Source organism: Echiichthys vipera, assembly GCF_963691815.1.
Source record: "Echiichthys vipera genome assembly, chromosome: 2".
Taxonomy (NCBI): Eukaryota; Metazoa; Chordata; class Actinopteri; order Perciformes; family Trachinidae; genus Echiichthys; species Echiichthys vipera.
In genome coordinates this window covers 10,291,230-10,309,647 of record NC_139827.1, presented here as the reverse complement: position 1 = coordinate 10,309,647, position 18,418 = coordinate 10,291,230, and the positions used below count along the sequence as shown (strand labels likewise).

The 18,418-nt window shown below is 38.2% G+C and overlaps 1 protein-coding gene across 1 annotated transcript in view; it reads right to left on the bottom strand.

The window, feature by feature from the left end:
* Positions 1-15,574, bottom strand: part of lrba (LPS-responsive vesicle trafficking, beach and anchor containing) — a 196,666-nt gene extending 181,092 nt beyond the window's left edge. Inside the window, 1 exon segment of the mRNA XM_083933277.1 lies at positions 14,802-15,574. Within this exon segment, the coding sequence (XP_083789403.1) occupies positions 14,802-14,987 (186 nt within the window). The 5' untranslated portion in view covers positions 14,988-15,574.
* Positions 15,575-18,418: the final 2,844 nt, after the last annotated feature.

The following is an 18,418-nucleotide window of genomic DNA, read 5'->3' as shown; positions in this document are numbered from 1 at the left end:
CTCATCCTCCTCCACCTCACACAGAGCCTGGTACTTCAAGGATATGCAAACAAACCAAGAGATCATCTTCTACAGGGGGGCTAATATAGTGATCCAAACTTACTTATATTTGTATGTAAATAAATAAGGGGAGATACTACAGGGGAATAGGGTAGCACTTTTAACAAGTAGATATCACCATTACACATCCCCAGTTGATTACTCACGTTATATTATGCGTAATATTTTTCAAGTACGTTTTCTAAGATTGTATGTTTAAATATGCTAATGAGGTTGTATCTTATGAACTATGCTACTTTACAAAAATGTACAGAACAGAATGTGAATATTGGATAATGTCATGTTCAAGATTCAAAGGTTTTTGCAGAGGGGATTTTTGATATCCATTCTCATCACTCCATAAATCAGAAAATACTGGCAACAGACTTAAAAAAAATTGAAATCAAATGAATGATATATGAACACAATCCTCAGAATGTAGATAGGGATGTAACTTAGAAGTTTGGTGCAGGTAAATACTACTGAAGTGGAGATTTCTGGCTCAGAGTATGAGAGAAAAAACTCCTTTTGTGAAAATGGCCTTTAAAGATATGTATTCTACATTTCCATACATTTTGCAAGACACTACTGGTGATTATGTCAAAATTGTTAACTAAGAGGTATCACCATGGAACTTCCCCAGCTGATTACTTAAATTGAGACAGTTATCTTTTTAGTTTAATTTAAGTTTTCTGAAATTGTATATTTATATATGCAAATGAGGCATTATCTACTGTAACTTTTGGTGAATTTTAACCCCTAAAAGGGAATGTGTTGTCGTTTTTATTTAACCAGTCTGAAAGACGACACTGTATAGAGTATTACTGTATTAAATAAAATAAAAACGGAAATCCACCACTGAGCAAAAAACTTCATTTAAACTATCCCTTATACTTCTCTAAAATTAACTATGAGTTCTGTCTGTGAGAATAAAAGATTAATTTGTGCTTAGTCGAAACTCTTGACGGTTGTCTCAGAGGAAAAAATTAATCCATTTTGAGCTAAAAAAGCGTCATGCAGTTTGTTGTCATGGCAATTATTGCAGTTCCATAAAACAGTTCTGGCAGTGGAAGAAAATCAAGTCATTACAGTACAAGACTAACAAAAATATAATGCTACACATGTCATCTCAATGATCACTCATAAGTAAAACCACAGTAAACTGTGTGGCCATTCTGCTTACTCATTTCTGAGTAAGCGGTTTTCAGTGATTTAAGTACTGGTAGCAGCAGCAAGTATGACTTAAGTTTTAGGCTTCAAACTTTACCATTTTTAACAAAAACATATTTTCAAAACACCATGAGGGATCCTGTAAATAAAAATATGGTGAATATTCAAAAGAAAGCTAAAAATGTACAGATCATTATATTAATACAGTTCTCAAGCTTTGTTATAATTTGTTCACTTCATTTCCTAATCTGTTATAGATCAATGGTGTATTGTCAACTGCAGGAAAGTAAGAAAGTAAAAGAATTTATGATTGTTTGCTCACATTATAGTAAATGTATCAAGCTCCTGGACAAATGTTACATGATTTCAAATTTACAAATGTAACGAATAAAACATATGAAGCTTTGCAATTTTGTCTAACTAGACACTGAATTCACCAAAAAGTATTTGGCAAAACTGTTATTTCCATTTAAAATAGCTCAGTTCACTTGAAGGCCAGATTACAAATGGGAGCTAATGCTGATAACTTCAGTTGAATTAAAACAGAATAGTGCGAGTAAACCTTTGCGGTTTACACAGGGCAAAAAGAAGAAGTAAAGGATGCTACTGGATTATTTTGAAATCCAATACTCTGTTAGTGGCGGACATTACAGCAATATCACTTGAGGAGTTCCCTTTTGTGGTTTAGGAGCCACTACTGAGACCTAGTGAGGAGTATAGCAGGTCGTAGTTCTGGGTGCAAGGCACAGATTTATAGGCATGGCATGGAATGAGCTACAGAATAGCCAAGACCTTAAAAGTACCCCTTTTTTAAATACCTTTTAAAGGTCTTTTACAAACTGCCCTGAAGGAAACAAGTTACCGTTTCACATAATCCTTGACTTAGGTGGAATGTTTGTTGTTTTTGTATTGTGTTTCTGTGTCTTCTAGCATGTGAAATAATTTATCTGCAACTGCTTATACTGCTGTCTTGACCAGCAGGACTTGGTTAAAAAAGGGTAAATACAAACTGTTAAACTTAAATACTTTCAAAAGTAAATACAGTGTTCCATTCAAGTTTGTTGTGTTTATTTATGGACTGCATCTCTTATGTGTTGCCTGTGTTCCCTACAGGTTGCGTGCAGACCTTGGCAACAGATGACTTGCTGATGCAGAGGGGGTGAGAAAAAAACAGGTCATGGGTAGAGGAAACATCCAGGAGTCAGCAGGTTCGACCAAGGGCCAGTTTTTTTCAGCACCGTTAACTGGACGTCCAACACATACAGGTGCAGTGAAGATGCAAGCTTCTATGTTGTACATGTTCGTCGACATGTTTAAGTACTATTTTCATTTCTTTGGGAATAAAACAGATTTTAAAAAGTGTGTTAATGTTTGAATTCTTGTTGCCATGGCTGAAGTGCTACATGTCTGTACGGCAGCCTTGCCTAGAGCTACAGCACTGTAATTTATCTAGAATTCATATAGAAACAGTAGTGACAGGAATCAGACATTAGCCTGATCATCAGACATTAGCCTGATCAGTTCATTAGGTGTGCAGTTAAGCTAAGCTACAGTCAAAGCCAGCACGTCTCTCCCAAAACAATGTAACATTTGTCAGAAGAGTACCACTGCCTCTGACAAACAGAGCTGCTGTTAGAGATCCTACTTGTCATCATTTGTGTATTTGGGTTTAAATTATACTAAAATCAAATGTTTAAATTAGATTATTTATTAAATGCATTCCTAAAGGCTTCATCCGTTTTTTGTTTTTTTTCACACGTTATCTATCTGGTGATATTATTCAAAATTATTTCAGTACCATGCACCATCCACAGTGCAAAGCAAGGTACGGTACAACTAAGCTGTAGGCCATATTTGCATTGTTTTGGCTGACAGCTGTCTGTCTGTCTGCAGACAAGCCATCAATCAATAGGGCCTGTTCCATCTTTCCCAATCAGACTCATGCAAGTTGACAGTCACAAACCCAAATTTCCTGTCAGGGCAGAAGTTTGAAATTGTTGCTTCTTTTGGTCTTATATACACACATTGCAGGTTTGCACTTAAATCCTGCATGCAATCAAAAATGTGCAGTTTCAACCCTAATGTGAGTCTCACCTCAAGAGAACCAAGTTTCAACATGAAACCCACAAGCATAGCTAAGTAATATATATGGTAATATTTCAAAAAACTAAATTGACAAACAACTTGCTAGGGGAAAGCAGATGATCTGTTAAGAAGAGTAGTCATGCACTCAAGCCCATAAAACGGAGGACTATGCCACAGGCTGAAATTAGAACATTTGCTTACCAGCATTGAGGAAAGAGAACATAAAGGGTTAGCACTGTGTCAGCATTCAGCAACAGTCGTGTTGGGCAAAGGCTGATTTGTTTGTGGTAAAACCGGTGGTCACATCCATGAAATCATAAAGCTAAGAGCATGGCATGGCTGTGATGCCCACTGCACATTATGGACACAACAAAAAGTTCTCAATATGAATAACAGAATGTAATCATCAAAATACTAACAAAAACAAATAATCAATTGACATAAGACTTCTTTATGTCCAATATCCTTTACATGCCATAAGAAGTAGCCGACGTAATGGTGACGGCATGTCAGTCAGTTGGATCAACTCACAATGATGAGGGGTTTGTGAGCAGAAGAGAACTAAGCACTGCTAAAAGCAGCGTTCTTGTAAAGTTCTTGAAAAGTAATCACTGTACTTAAATGCTTGTTGCAAAGATAACTAAAACATAACTAAATTAATTTGGGTAGGCCACAGAGGTCAAGAAAAGGTCTTATATTGAGCACTACACTGAAAAAAAGTGTAGTATAAATCTCTTGACAATCTTGACAATGATTCTGGCAACATGATGCAATTTTATTGGAAATAAAAGCAAAAATATCCAGGCCATACTTCACCATGCAAAGACAATGTACCATTTTCCAGATTCCCAATTCAATCACAGAGAGCCTTAAAACCCTATTTTGTCATCACAGGAGACCTCCAAACAATGTTTACAGGTGTGTTTAATCATAAAGTGTATACTGAATCTGCCTAAATAAATGAAAAGGGTAGAAGACGTGGGCTACAGAACACAAGAGAAGAAAAACATGTGTTAGGATTTATGTACTCTGCAATAAACCAGTTAGAGGCTTCTGTGATCTCACTTAACAATTATACTCTGTTTTCCTGTGAGAAATCTCCCCCACAGGGACTAAGGTGAGCCAACACCTTAAGGCTTCATTTATTTTACAAAAGGAGCAGCGCTTCATATTATGTTTTAATATTCACACCTTTTCCAGCATTCAACACTGAAAACTTGTCTGGCAGGCAAGCAGTATTAGCATATCATTACACCCCCTACTGTGAAGAGAAGATAGCGGGCCGGGAGGTTAATAATGCTTCTCGTTAAGCCAAAAGTTGTTCTATAGTGTTCCAACATGTCAATTTAACCACCGTGCTAGCACATTAAAGCGGCAGTAATTATAGTGTTTGCATGGTTTGTGCATGTGTGTAATCAGTACGAAGTATTCATTGGGAATTTAAAACACTTCTCACAGAAGGTGGAGTTCAAAAAGGACATTGACCTCTGTGACCAAGGTCAAACGTGTAGAAATGTGCTCCAGTTATAATGCAGTGTTTGGGTTGACTATAATGAAAATATCTTGGGTCTCAGTATTCTGAAAGTATAGTAACCACTAAGCAAGACAAATCAGAGGCATCTAGGAGGCACAATGGAAAATGTACTGTATTAAACTGTTCAATGCAACTGAGTTTCAGTTAGATAGCTTTAACAGCTAGTCTATCATAGGATATCACAGCCCGCAGAGTTTGAAGAGTCATGGATGAGTGTTGTTGCTGTTATTATTTTACCAAGGTCAGGTTTGTGTATGAGAAAAATATCAAACTTGCCAGTTCACTGGTCTCAGCTCCACCGTGTGTCTATCCCCGGAGCTTGGTAAAAACTAAATTTCCACTACACCCTAAAATATGTAGAGATAGATGTGTTGCATGTTGTAAGTGACTGGCTCATAAAGTCAGGAACAAATATTCCAGGCAGTCAGATGAGACTTGGGGCTACAGGTAATGTTTCCCCAAGACATCGCCCTTTGGAGTATTGGTTGGCAGCAGACTCTGGGGGACACATTGGATAAACGAGATGAACAACAACTCATCATAAGCCTGCTACACTATGGAACATTGTGGGGGGTAAATTAATTCAACATGGCTGAGAGAGTCCCTGTTGCCACTGCTACCTTAAATCAAATAAGCAGCCAAAAAATTGATTGCCGGTTGAGGGAGGAATTATGCAAGAGCCCAGTGAGGTGTAATTTGCACGTGTGTGTAACTGCATAAGAATAAAGCTGCACTGTGCATGATTATGTCAAAAGAAAAAGTCAAAATTAGGTTCCAACAGAGAAGGGCCGACATAGTGCCGGTTTGCTGTTTTTGTAGGACATGGTCACTGATCGGGAACTTTCCCTTAACACAAAAGGGGTGCGTGTGTGTGTGTGTGTGTGTGTGTGGGGGGGGGGGGGGGGGGTGATCAACAAACATGAGAAAATGCCCTTTCAAAAGAAAGCTCTACTTACCAAACATGGCTAAGCAAGCTAAAGCAATTTTGGGTGAGGTTGTCACCTTGTAAGGATTTTTACAAAATTATTATTGTGACGTTACTCTGAAGGCTCAATTATACATATTATTATATGTATATTATAATTATACATATGGAAGTGTACATGGACAGCTGCGGACACCACGGAGCGTGGTAGTTCTGTCTACTATCAACGTGGAGGACATGTTCAATACATGCACAGTAGATAGCTACAGTTCCACTTGTAGCATAGTGGCTGTGCAGAAAAGTCCATGCCGTCACTTTTTTGGGCTACACATGGACGGTCCACCTTGATCCTTGTGGATGGTAACATTTACATCACAGGAACCTAACACCGAAGGTATAAACTGACCTTGACCGTAACATGTTCATGCATGACACAACACTAAATATAGCGACTATTTCTTTAATAGTTAAGTAGTTATACCAAGCAACCTGTATGACTAGCACTAGAGGTAAACACAAAATTATGTTTTTCTCATTTGAATAGACCCTTGCCAATCTCTGCAGGATACTGTATTGGTCAACTTAGAGTTGTTAATCTCTCTTATGTCTTATTCTTATGTTGTTATGTTAATAAAGAACTGCAGTTGCATACTTTGAATGGAGAATGGATTCTGCGATTGGTTGAGAGACACTACTCAACAGGGAAATATGGCTTCATCGATTTATTGATTATTATTAGTATTTATTCCGACAACCTTAAAGTAAACAGAAGAGATTTAGTCTATTGTGTTTTCTTTCTAACACTCTACACAAGTTGAAAATTTGATTCTGTTTCCATGTTTGCCAACTGTATCCACAAACCAATCAGTCTACAAATAAGTGCAGTAAATTCAAGCAAATTTTTAGTCAGAATAACGTTCATTGGGCTGAAACGTGTTTAAACAGTGAAACTAATTAGTTATTGTGTGCTGTGTCACAATACTGTGAGAGCCGATCGCAGACAATAACACTAAACCTGTGGACAGAGTTGTCCATAGGTCTTTTTGCAATTAGGAGGAAAATACAAAACAAACCTTTGAACTAGTTAAGGCATTGCTAACAATCTTCAAAAAGGATATCTGTTGAGTTAGATAAAAAGACTGCTACAAAGACCCAAAATACTGTATCTCAAGCTACGTGAAATATCTCAGAATTTGTGTCATGCAAGACATTACAGTGCCTTAGTTGACACATCTCTTTTAAACATCGTTGAATCCTGAGGCCATCTGCCTGTTTGTCAGCACACAACACAGTAGGTGAGGAGGCATTATAGTTTCGTTATCTGATGGGCTTGGGGGCTAAACAATGACAAACCATACAGGTAAGCTAAAAAAAGGACATCCCAGTAGTGGCAGCCAGCAGTTACAGCTAAATTGCACACTGGTTAGTCAAACCTGGTTGCTCACCCTCAAGATGTTTATTTTACTGATATAACTGTCAACAAGATGTCACAGCCAAAACGGCTAAATGACCACACAACACACGGTGACTTACAGACACAACAAGCATTGAAGGTATTGTTAAAAATAAACAAATCCCACACTTAGGACTATAAACAGAGTCCAGTCATGCTTATTTAGAGCAGCCCTCAAGTGCTTCAAACTGCTTTCAGCTTCAGTGGAGAAAGAGGAAAAAAGGTGTGACCGTGGAATTGGGCTGATGCGACGGATAACTGAGAGAAGTAGATAGGGTTTCATTCATGTATCAGATTAGAGGGCTCTTTGTTACTGCCAGAGAGGGCAAAGCATGCCTGGAGAGAGGACAAGGATCGCCCTCGCTCCCCTACCACTTGTGTTATTGTGTGCAACTGGAAGGATAGTTTGTGCGTTTGTTGCATTCCTGTCTGCATCATATGCACATACTAGAAGAAGCTGCCATGTTGATCCTCACGGTCATAACTCTAATGTTACTGCAGTGATTATGGATTTGAAAGGCCACATTTGTTTTTAACTATTACACCTAAATCACTTAGAACTACTACAGTACCTTCACCCAAAGTCCCCAAACACCTTGACATATATGCAACCAAAACCATCTCCAGGGCAGTGGCGATTGCTCTAAGACTGCAAGGGAAGCTCAGCTTCCCCTAAAATGTCACCCAAAAAAAAAAAAAGTGGTGAAATATGTACTGCTGTGTGTACATTTCATTGACTAAATATGCACTAGAAAGCCTTCATCTTTTGTTCAGAATCAGCTACTTATCACAGGTAACCGGCACAACTTCCTTCTCATTAATCCCCACATCGCTTTACATAGTCGGACACTCAGCTTCTATTGACTTCAATGGGGAAGAGTAGAGTGGGTTGTTCCACTGCAACGAAACCAGACAACATTGGATAAATGCTGGACTTTGTTCCGCCCATCGGACGCTCAGCGTCTCTGGGGGTCTATGGCGCAGTGGGCTGGCCCGAACGCTTGGCTTCTGCATGATGATAGGACGAGCTGTCAGAGGCGAAATCCCTATGTGATTGACAGCTAAATGAGCGAATCCGCGATATTGAAAAATATACATCCAGCGGAGCATTTTCCAAGTTTTTCATTCCGTTGTTCTGAACTGATAAAGAGACTTTACTGATCCCCAGCGACTTCGTCTTTGTTATAAACTACAAGCGTTGTGTTTAGTGACTCTGTTCTGTCACTCTGCGGTTTCTTTGCCCAACGAGCAGCTGTGAAGCTTCTCCCCCCCATCACAATCACACACACTCACAGGCGGTCACACTTCACAGTAGCCTGGTGCAGCAGCTCCAGCTGGGCCAAGGCCGTTTAAGGAGCCTAGCTCTGCTGAATTGAGAGGACACTGGTCAAGTCCCTGGAAAAGACGCCTTGTTGGTACGACAAGGTCACAGATCATTTTCTTGAAAAGGAACGAAGGGTAGAATTAACATATAAATAAACTAAAAACATTTATGATGTAGGCCGGAAAAATGAGCTTCCCCTCCTTGAAAGACCAGCAGCCGCCACTGCTCCAAGGCTAGATACAAATAGGTGTAAGTGGAAAAATATCACTTTTAACATCTTCAAAAATGAATAAAGTGATTATCTAATTCCTTATCTCACAATCTAATTGTAGCCATTGCCCAATGCTTGTTAGTAAAGGCAAAAAGCATCTGCTGATACCAAAAGTAAAGCTAGTGAAAAATCAATTTCACACGTTTAAAACCTCAACCATTATAAATTCCAGAGCACATCTACTTTGCATGATTCTCCCCTGCAGTGGTGTGTAAGAAAAGGTATTAGGCAGACTATTTTAAGAAGCACAGTTTAGAACAATTAATTCTACTTATGACAGCCCGCATCTCAAAGGAGGATCCTCTGTGTCAACATCAGTACAAGAGATGATAAAATGGGCAACAACGCACCCTCAAACAGATATTGTGCATGTTCAACCAAAAAAACGACACCTTAAAATAATTCTGAACAAATTAAATGAACCAGATTTTCTCTTTGACACAAATAAAGGTACAGAAAGACATTCAGAACAAAGGGACGAGTCTTCTTTTTCTGTAGTTGCCCCTTCCAAAGGGAACTAAATACAGGCACAAAGCATGAAATATTTACAGACCTGAAACATAAGATGACATTTAAGCTATAGATACAGCCCAATATAGATTTAATAAACTGTACTTAGACTGGCAGTACAATAAAAATACTATATGCTCAGTGGTTCAAGAGGTGTGCATGTTTTCACAAAAGTATTTCTTGCATTAAACTCCTGATTTCCAACTAGATCTGTAAAAGAACTATCACTTTGGTTTGGGAGGCCCTGAGATGTATGGAATATTAAATAAAATCACACAGAGTTTTAACATAAGGGCTGCACAATTGATCATATATTAATCACGCCATGAACATGATCGACTGCAATATTGACATTTAAAAAGCGTATACCGCTCACAGATTACTCAAAAACTCCACCGCATACCAAATAAAGCCAGCCTAAACTAACAGCCAGCCATCAAGGGGTGATTGAGATGTTTTGGTTTCACTTTTAGGGAGCTGTCATGCCGTTGCACACCAGTCCACACTAGAAGAGTAATATATTGACGGGCAAAACAAAAATCAAATATCTAGAGCAGAAGATGAAGAGCTAGTCCCTTTAGGTACACTTTATTTAGCTTTTAGCTGCTATTTGGCTTCTAGGAGGTGCACTGTGAATAAGGACCTTATTTTGATGCAGCACAACATGAAAGTGAAAGCAATGCTCTTAAATGCGAAAGTGCAATATTATTTAGTCGCTACGATCAGTGGATGATCATGATAAATAAATCCTGATCTCAAAATAAACATATTATCATTGTGGCCATAATCGTGTGGTTTCCCTTCGCGTCTTAGTCAGTCTTTGAATCCTACAATAAAAGGAAACCTTAATGTAATGTCTCAAATTCATTCAAGGGAAATCAACAATGAATTGAACACAACTGTGTGCACTGGTAGCTTTGGTTTCCAGTGCTGTCCTCAAAGCTAGCAGCCAACCCAATGACCTTGACTTCAGGTACAGCCAAAGTAACATTCCACACAACAAAGTCACCCATCTCCTGTGTCACCTAGCAGAGGAGCCATGAGCCACAGAGCTTTACATTAGTCAATGGTTTACACAGTCCTAGAAGAGTCTATCCTCAGCTCAGTGGAAGGCCGCATTGTTGCATTAATCGTGATAACTGAAGTTGTATTGGAGCAGGTGGTGCATCCTGATTTTGGATTTACAGAAGGCTGTTTTTGTTGTTAACGTGTGTTTATTTTTTTTTAAAAGGTGTCGACTGATATAATGGAGGCCCTGTAGTGTCAGCTCATACCGGATCCTCACAAAAACATCACTGTCAGCATATGTACAGTGCACGCACCGTTTATATAGCAGACTCCATTGTTCTATAAAACTATTTTGCACAGTTGACAGAAGTAGATCTGCTCAATTAAGCAGATGATGGTGCAGAGTATGTCAAATACTGTTACTGTCCAATACGTGAGTGCTTTAGGCTCAGCTGATGTTTATTTTTTTCTATTTCCCATAGTTATAGGATCGCCATAACAGCCCTAATGCTCTAATCCTTGCACTCCCTTTTTAAAGTGTTAATATTTTAACATTGATATTGCCACCTAATACAGGCAAGCAGTGAACTTGGTGCTGGGAACATTCATTTTGCATGGTGGAATCATTGTCTGTCTCATCTATTATTATCCTATATAAGGATGTAATTATGTCTTATCGCGTATTATATAACAACATCGTTATAAACATGTATTTTCAATATTAACTGCCTGTGAGCTGTTTCCTAACTCAGTGATTCTCAAAGTGGGGTATGAATGGTTCATAGATTTATTTATAATCTAACTTATCTTTAACTCTTAGAATCTGAAAATATGTTTAATACATGTTTAATATTTTTCTGTCGTTCCTTCACATGACTAAGACTTTGTAAGTGTAATAAATAGGCAAGTTGTTATAAATGACATAAACATACATCTGCTCTAACTAATGTCAACTGAAAATGACATCAGAGTAGATGGAGACATCTGTCAGTAGTGTTTGTTGCAAACAACCCGACTGCTTCCTGTAAAACTGTGAGCTGCTACTAACACCACATGAGCGCACACAAGGTGACTGTATGCTACATGCGTTAAAGGATGAAGTAAATGAGTGACTGGGAAAGAAAGTCAAACATTTACCAAGTACAAGAGATGTGTTTCTCAAGAGTTGGCAGACCAAACTAGAGGGTGAGATATCAGTGACCATTTTTGATATTTGACAGGTAGCCAGAAATACATCTCCGCTGGTTTCTCTGGCTTGTTCACATTTGCTCAGTGTGAGAAGCCTACTTTATAATCAGATTGTGTGATCTTGTGGGCTGAGAGCTGCTGGCCAGTTTTATATGAACCAGTATGGTTTGGATTTTTTTTTTCGTTGCCAGGAAAAAAAAACAATGAGACATGCATAGGTTTGTGAAGTAGGGCATTGGTTCTCAGTGGAATTGGAAGTAGCCCTTTCATATTATTATTAGTCCTCTGATACAGTCTTAGAACATACTGCTGCTTTAAAAGCTAAGAAGGTCTTTACTGACAATTACGCCATTGTGATAAATACTGCAAACAAGCCTTAAAAGGTCCTGCAAAAACTCTAAAACACTTAAAAGCGAATGTTGAAGAAAAAAAAGTCAGTTAGCTTTAATGAAACTTTCCGCAGTATTACAGTTAAGATGGTACATTTACTGCTGGAGGTTGTGTGTAAACCTGAGGTTTATTTTAATCAGCCACTGGAAGAAAAAAAAATTGAAATCATGCTGTATTGTACCTTGACGTGTGACACTACTGTATTTGTGATTAGTTTCATGAGTTCCATGAAAAAAATAAATGAAATGGAAAGAAAAATGTTATGAAGTTCACTGCCTCCAGCACAGCTCTGCTTTAAAAGGGATACTGTCAACCAAGACAGGTACAATCCAACAAGCCATGACAAGGCAACCAACATTTCCCAGTAGCAGAGTATGAGAGAGAATACAGTTAATATGAGAGATAGTACAGGTAAGGATAATCCACCACACGGAGATATTACCATTTCTCAAATACATTATGGATACCAGTTTAAATATTAACAGTTAGACATTACAGGAGGCTTAAAAAGGGTTTAAATTTATCTCTCAATTGTACGTTCACAACTGAAACTGACAAACTGACATGCCGTATTGCCCTAAACAGAAGCGTAAAACAGTGTAGTGTGAGGTTTTCCCTTTTTAAACAATTAAATCCTGCATAACCCAAGCCCATGTGTCACAAGCCCCCAGGGCCGATGCTTTAAGTCACACTAGAATATTTAAGATGAGCCTCCTGAGGCAACTATCTTGCATTCAACCAAATACAGTGGATGACTTGTGCATTGAGAGGGCTGCAAATGCAATAAATGCAATCGGATTATCCAACATTTGAAGGAGCAGTGGGTGTGAGAGAAAGATTGTGGAGGGTGGTGAGCATAATTAAATGCATGGTGTGATCGCTCAAAGCCCTAAAATGACACTGACCATGGTAAACACGGAGTCTCAGGGCCACAGGCAGAGCTGCACACGGACGTTTCTGTCAAAATATATGCATGGCTGTCTCTTATAAAAGAAAATTCAAAAATCAGGGTTGCCCAGTGGCTTAATGGTTAGAGCAGGCACCCCGTATACTGAGGGCAAAAGACTCCTCGCCGCAGCAGCCAGGGTTCGATTCGGACCTGTGCCCTTTGCTGCATCTCGCCCCCCACCACCATTTCCTGTCAACCTCCAGCTATAGCGTCTAAAAAACGGGCCAAAAAAATTTCTTTAAACAAAATATGCATGTTGTTATCTCTCTTAGGACTGTTAAATATCTCGTTGTGACATTCAACACTAACTTTTAAAAGTGGTTACCAGGCATCAGCTTCTGGTTGCCAAAACTGAAAATATGGTTGCCATTTTTTGCCCCCTTATACAATGAGTAATTAAAATACTATGCAGTTATACGTCAGAATAATAATTAAAAAAACGTGACACAAAACTGACCGTGACCCCAAAATTTACAAATGTCAGGTTCATCAGGTCCTTTGTCAGTTGATTTAATTTGCACATTTCGTTGTGCCGTTTATTGGTAAGTGGTTAAGTCGAACTTTTCCCCCACGTCAAACAACTTAATTTTCTTCACCGCTGTCTCAAAAACAGATAACACAATATTTAAATATCACTAATTCAAAAAAGAAAGATATGTAAAAAATATATTTTAGGGTGCACATTTTGCTGTTTGCTATCGCTATTTATCTGTTAAAAGTAGTTGTCACTGGGGCGGACGGTGGAACAGTGGTTAGAGCAGTCACCCCATGTAAAGAGGCTGAAAGTCCTTGAGGCAGTGTTCGAATCTGACATGCGGCCCTTTGCTGCATGTCTCCCCCTCTCTCTATCACCCCATTTCCTGTCTGTCCTAAAAGGCTTGAAAACTGTCAAAAAAAAAAAGTAGTTGTCACTGATGGAAACCAAAGGCACTGGATTTTAATTGGTTGCTAAAAATAGCTTTTTTGTTGTACTCGCAGACATAGTGGCTGTGGGGGTTGGTGTTGGAGCAAACTTTCTGACTACAGTCATGGAGGATGAGCCTTCCTTTAAAAAAAAAGGACTCCATTGTGTTGCCACAGTGACAAAGCAGTTTCACTGGTTCCACCTTCACCTCTCTCTCGCTCGCTCTCTTGTTCCTCCCACCCAACCAGCCAACCCATTTGAGCACGCTCTCTCCTTCACACTTAAACTTCCTTGTTACCGGTAGTGGTAGTTTCATTCATTCTCATGCAGGTGCTGCCAAGTCATGTCATAATAACTTCGGCAGCCAGAGGGCTATCAGTGCTGCGGACAGACAAAGCTGGATAAGGACTTTAGGGTGACCAACAACAGGTAGTAGACAGATAAAGCACACACACACACACACACACACACTCTGCCTGACCTGGATATGTCACAAAAAGCACCAGCTGATTTGCTTCAACAGCATTAACGCCATGATCATTCTCCCTGACATAGCACCATGTCATGAAAAACAGAGGAACGGTGTTTTTTCTTTTAACAAACCTAACATGTTACATATGTAGAGACAATGAGAACTGTAATATATGTATGTAATAGACAAATAAGAAGTATGCCAAATATGAGACAATATATTAGCCTAGTTTTTGCACTCCTTCTAACCTCTGTAGACCAAGCCATTTGGTATACAATGAATAAAGAAAATAACATCTCAAAAAGGGGCAACAAGGGCAACCAGAACAATAGTCATTTAGCATATGACTCATGCCAGTTCCAATGTGCTGCTGCTGCTGCTCACCATAAAGTCACAGTAAACCCATTGGTGCTAAAAATTTTCCGCACTTAATTGTGTGTTTCAGTCCTCAACACCTTTATCATGCAGATGAGGATGATGTCAGACTTTTCCAAAACGTTAAGATGCCACTATCAGTACTACAGCACGGCGTGCCAGTGCTATCTAAAGGCCTACCCTGAGCTCTCATAATCAGCTTACCAGGTTGAACACAGTCTCCACAATGTCTCGGTTGGAAACTTCCCCAACTTCCACCAGGCCAGCGAGCACGGCAAATTTCATCTTGATCCCCCTGATGGGCACTCCGGGGTTGAGCGCCATGGCGCCTGATCTCCCGTCCTGTCCATCACCTTGCTGTGCAGTGCGCACCGTCTCCTCGCTCGCCATTGCTAAGTAAGGAAGGACGGGACAGGTGACTGTTCACAGGTAAGGCACCTGTTCACCTCCAATGGTGAGTGACAGCAGAGAAAGAGGGCTCTATCTCCCCTTCAGCTCAGTTGATGTTGTTGTTGTTGACAGTCTACAGACACACAAACCAAACCTCCCCATCCAAAAACAGTTTAGCGAAAGTGGTGCAAAAAAAAAAAAAAAGGCGCAAAGGTAATTTGCCAGATATGTCAACGCTTCACTCCACACAGTCAACTACTCCTCCTCCTGTCCCCCTGGTCCGTAACTTGATCCCAGACGGATGGATTAATGCCGTTAAAAGCCGCGAGGAAGTGTGCAGGTGAAGCAGCGCTCGCCCTTAAACCGGGTTTCCCCCCTCCGTGCTCGGTCAAATGACAAACGAGGGTACTGTGACTGTCTCCGCACAGCAGTGGAAGTTGCTATTGTCACTGAGTCCAGACACTTGACAGGTAACGCGCTTGGCACGAGCGAAAACTCTACAAACTGGAAAAAGGGGGTATAAGTCCGTCACCGGGAGTCGACGAAAGACAGCTGTCCGCTCGGTCCTCCCCGGTAAACTCCTCAGACTCGCTTAAATGTCACCGTTAACCCAGCTGCACTACATTCTCTTCCTGATTTACCCCCGGTAGCTTCAGCTCGTCACCGCCATGACAGTGTAGCTCCTTGAGTGAGAGCGGCGCATGCGCAGTGAGGTGCTGGGAGACCATTCAAGCTCATTGGCAGGTGTGCAGCTCAGGTGGCTTTTGCAGCACCACACGGTGGGGCTCAGTTAAAACTCAACCTGACTGCGGATGACTCAATATATTAATTCATTAATACACAAGTAAATGTATAAATACAAAGAGGAACAAACAGAAAAAAGCAGTAATAAATGAACAAATAGATGCATGAATAAATGTATAAATAAATACATGCAAAAAAAATAAAGAAATGCTTTACATTCATTTCTACATTTTTGTTCACCTAAATTTATTTCTGCATTTATTTATTTATTCCTGTATTAAATTATTTATTCATGTATTTCTGGGTCCATATGTTAATGAGGTAGGAGGTCCCATTTATTTATTATTTATTTATTGCAAGGCTTATTTATTCATTTATTTATTTATTTCTGCATTTATTTATTCATTTATTTATTTATTTCTGCATGTGTTTCTGTGTCCATATGTTAATGAGGTAGGAGGTCCCATTTATTCATTATTTATTTATTTCAACACTTATTTATTCATTTATTTATTTATTTCTGCATTTATTTATTTATTCCTGTATTAAATTATTTATTCGTGTAATTCTGGGTCCATATGTTAATGAGGTAGGAGCTCCCATTTATTTATTATTTATTTATTTCAGCACTTATTTATTAATTTATTTATTTACTTCTGCTTTTATTCATTTATTACTGTATTAATATGTTTATTTATGTATTTCTGTGTCCATATATTAATGAGGTAGGAGGTCCCATTTATTTTCCATTCATTTATTTCAGCACTTATTTATTCATTTATTTATTTATTCCTGTATTCAATTATTTTTTATGTATTTCTGTGTTCATATGTTAATGAGATAGGATGTCCCATTTATTCATGGGTTTATTTTTTCATTAATTTATTCCAGCATTTATTTATTCACTTATTTCTGTATTTATTTATTTATTTATTTCTCCATTTATTTATTCCTGTATTAATTTATTTAAACCTTTATTTATGCATTTATTTATTTAGACTTATTTAGTCATGTTTAGTCCCCCATACCTGACATAAGTGACATAAAGGCAGGGGTGGAAAGTAACTCCTTTTGACATAAATTGTCTACTTTACAGGCATTTTTAATTCTATTTCAGTGTTTTATTGTATGTTTTGCTCAATACTTATGTCTGCTTCTACCCCTGGTTGCTTGTCAGTTCAGTTCCTTTATTTTTGAACTATTTAATTGTTTGTTCTTCTGTTTTATTTATTATTTTACTTTTCAATGCCAAAAGCATTATTCTTCATGATTGTGTTCTCATTTCTAGGCTTTTAATGTAAAGCACTTAGAGCTGCATTGTTTTGTATGATAGGTGCTCAATGAATAAAGTTGTTTATGACTATTAGTAGTAGTATTATAAGTATTATCACTTGTAGACTCTACTTGAGTGTTTCCATGGTCTGCTGATACTACTCCTTTGCATATGTCTGTTTCTGTTCTGTAATTGTTTGTTTTGCTGTGTTGAACCATATTTACTCTGCTTACATTGCTGCCTGTGTCTGTGTTCAGCTTACACTATTAGTCTTTTACTCTTATCATCATCATGACTACTGTTTTAAACCTGTTTCTTGATTTTATGCTGCTAACTTCACACCTGGCCGGGGACTACGTAACCCCCTGATTCAGGCATTTTTACAGTAATGTGTATTGATGTGTACTGTCCTTGAGGAAATGAACTGAATAAATAATATTTGTTAACGCGTATAGGCTACACTGTTTACTTTTTACATTAAAAATACAGTGGATGGCTTGTGTATTTTAAACATATATGCCATGTTTATATAATATGATGCAGTACTACACAACTACACTAATCTACCCAGTAGTAAATAGAGGATCTAAAATTGGCACCACGTTGACAAACTACAGCATTAAAATGCTCTTACATGTATTCTTCAGTGATAAGAGCAAAATAATATAATATTCTATAACACTTTGAAAGAAGCCGTTCTAAATGATGAGAACTTTCATCAACTTTTGATAGGGCTACCTTAAGTTAAATAAGCTGATTCTGTATTTTTTACATTTTAAATGCATGACTATAACATGTAAATGAGTATTTTTAGGCCTTTGTCTTAATTAAAGGATCTGAATCATCTGTCACCTACTGTTATTTTTGACTTAAATTTATTTGGGGACTGTTATTTAATGCTACTTTTTTAGTATTATACTAATACTCTGTTACATTTCAGATATAAAATGGTATACGTTTTACTGTGATACATTTACCTTGTTGTAAGTTACTTTGCAGACTCAGAATTTATATATATATTTAAATAATGGGTTCATATAATCTGATGTATTGTTCTCAATGACCTCATACAAAATGTATTGATCCATATCTGAAGTACAAGAACAGGTGCAATAATATTATATTCTACTATTCTGCACTTTGACTACTTCTATTTAGATACTTTAAGGCTACGTTTTGCTGATAAAACTTCTGTAGTTTTATTTAAGTAAAGTTTTAATCAAGGACTTAAACTTGTAATGAAGCATCGTTTTAGGATCTGAATACTTCCACCAAAGTTAAGTAAACATTACTTGTCCTTCAACCTGACACACTTGAGAACATGAGCATCCATAAATACTGCAAGTTAACTTATAGAGTACTGCATTCTGCCACTCATCTAAACTAAATGCAGATCAAATCTTTTACTGACAAC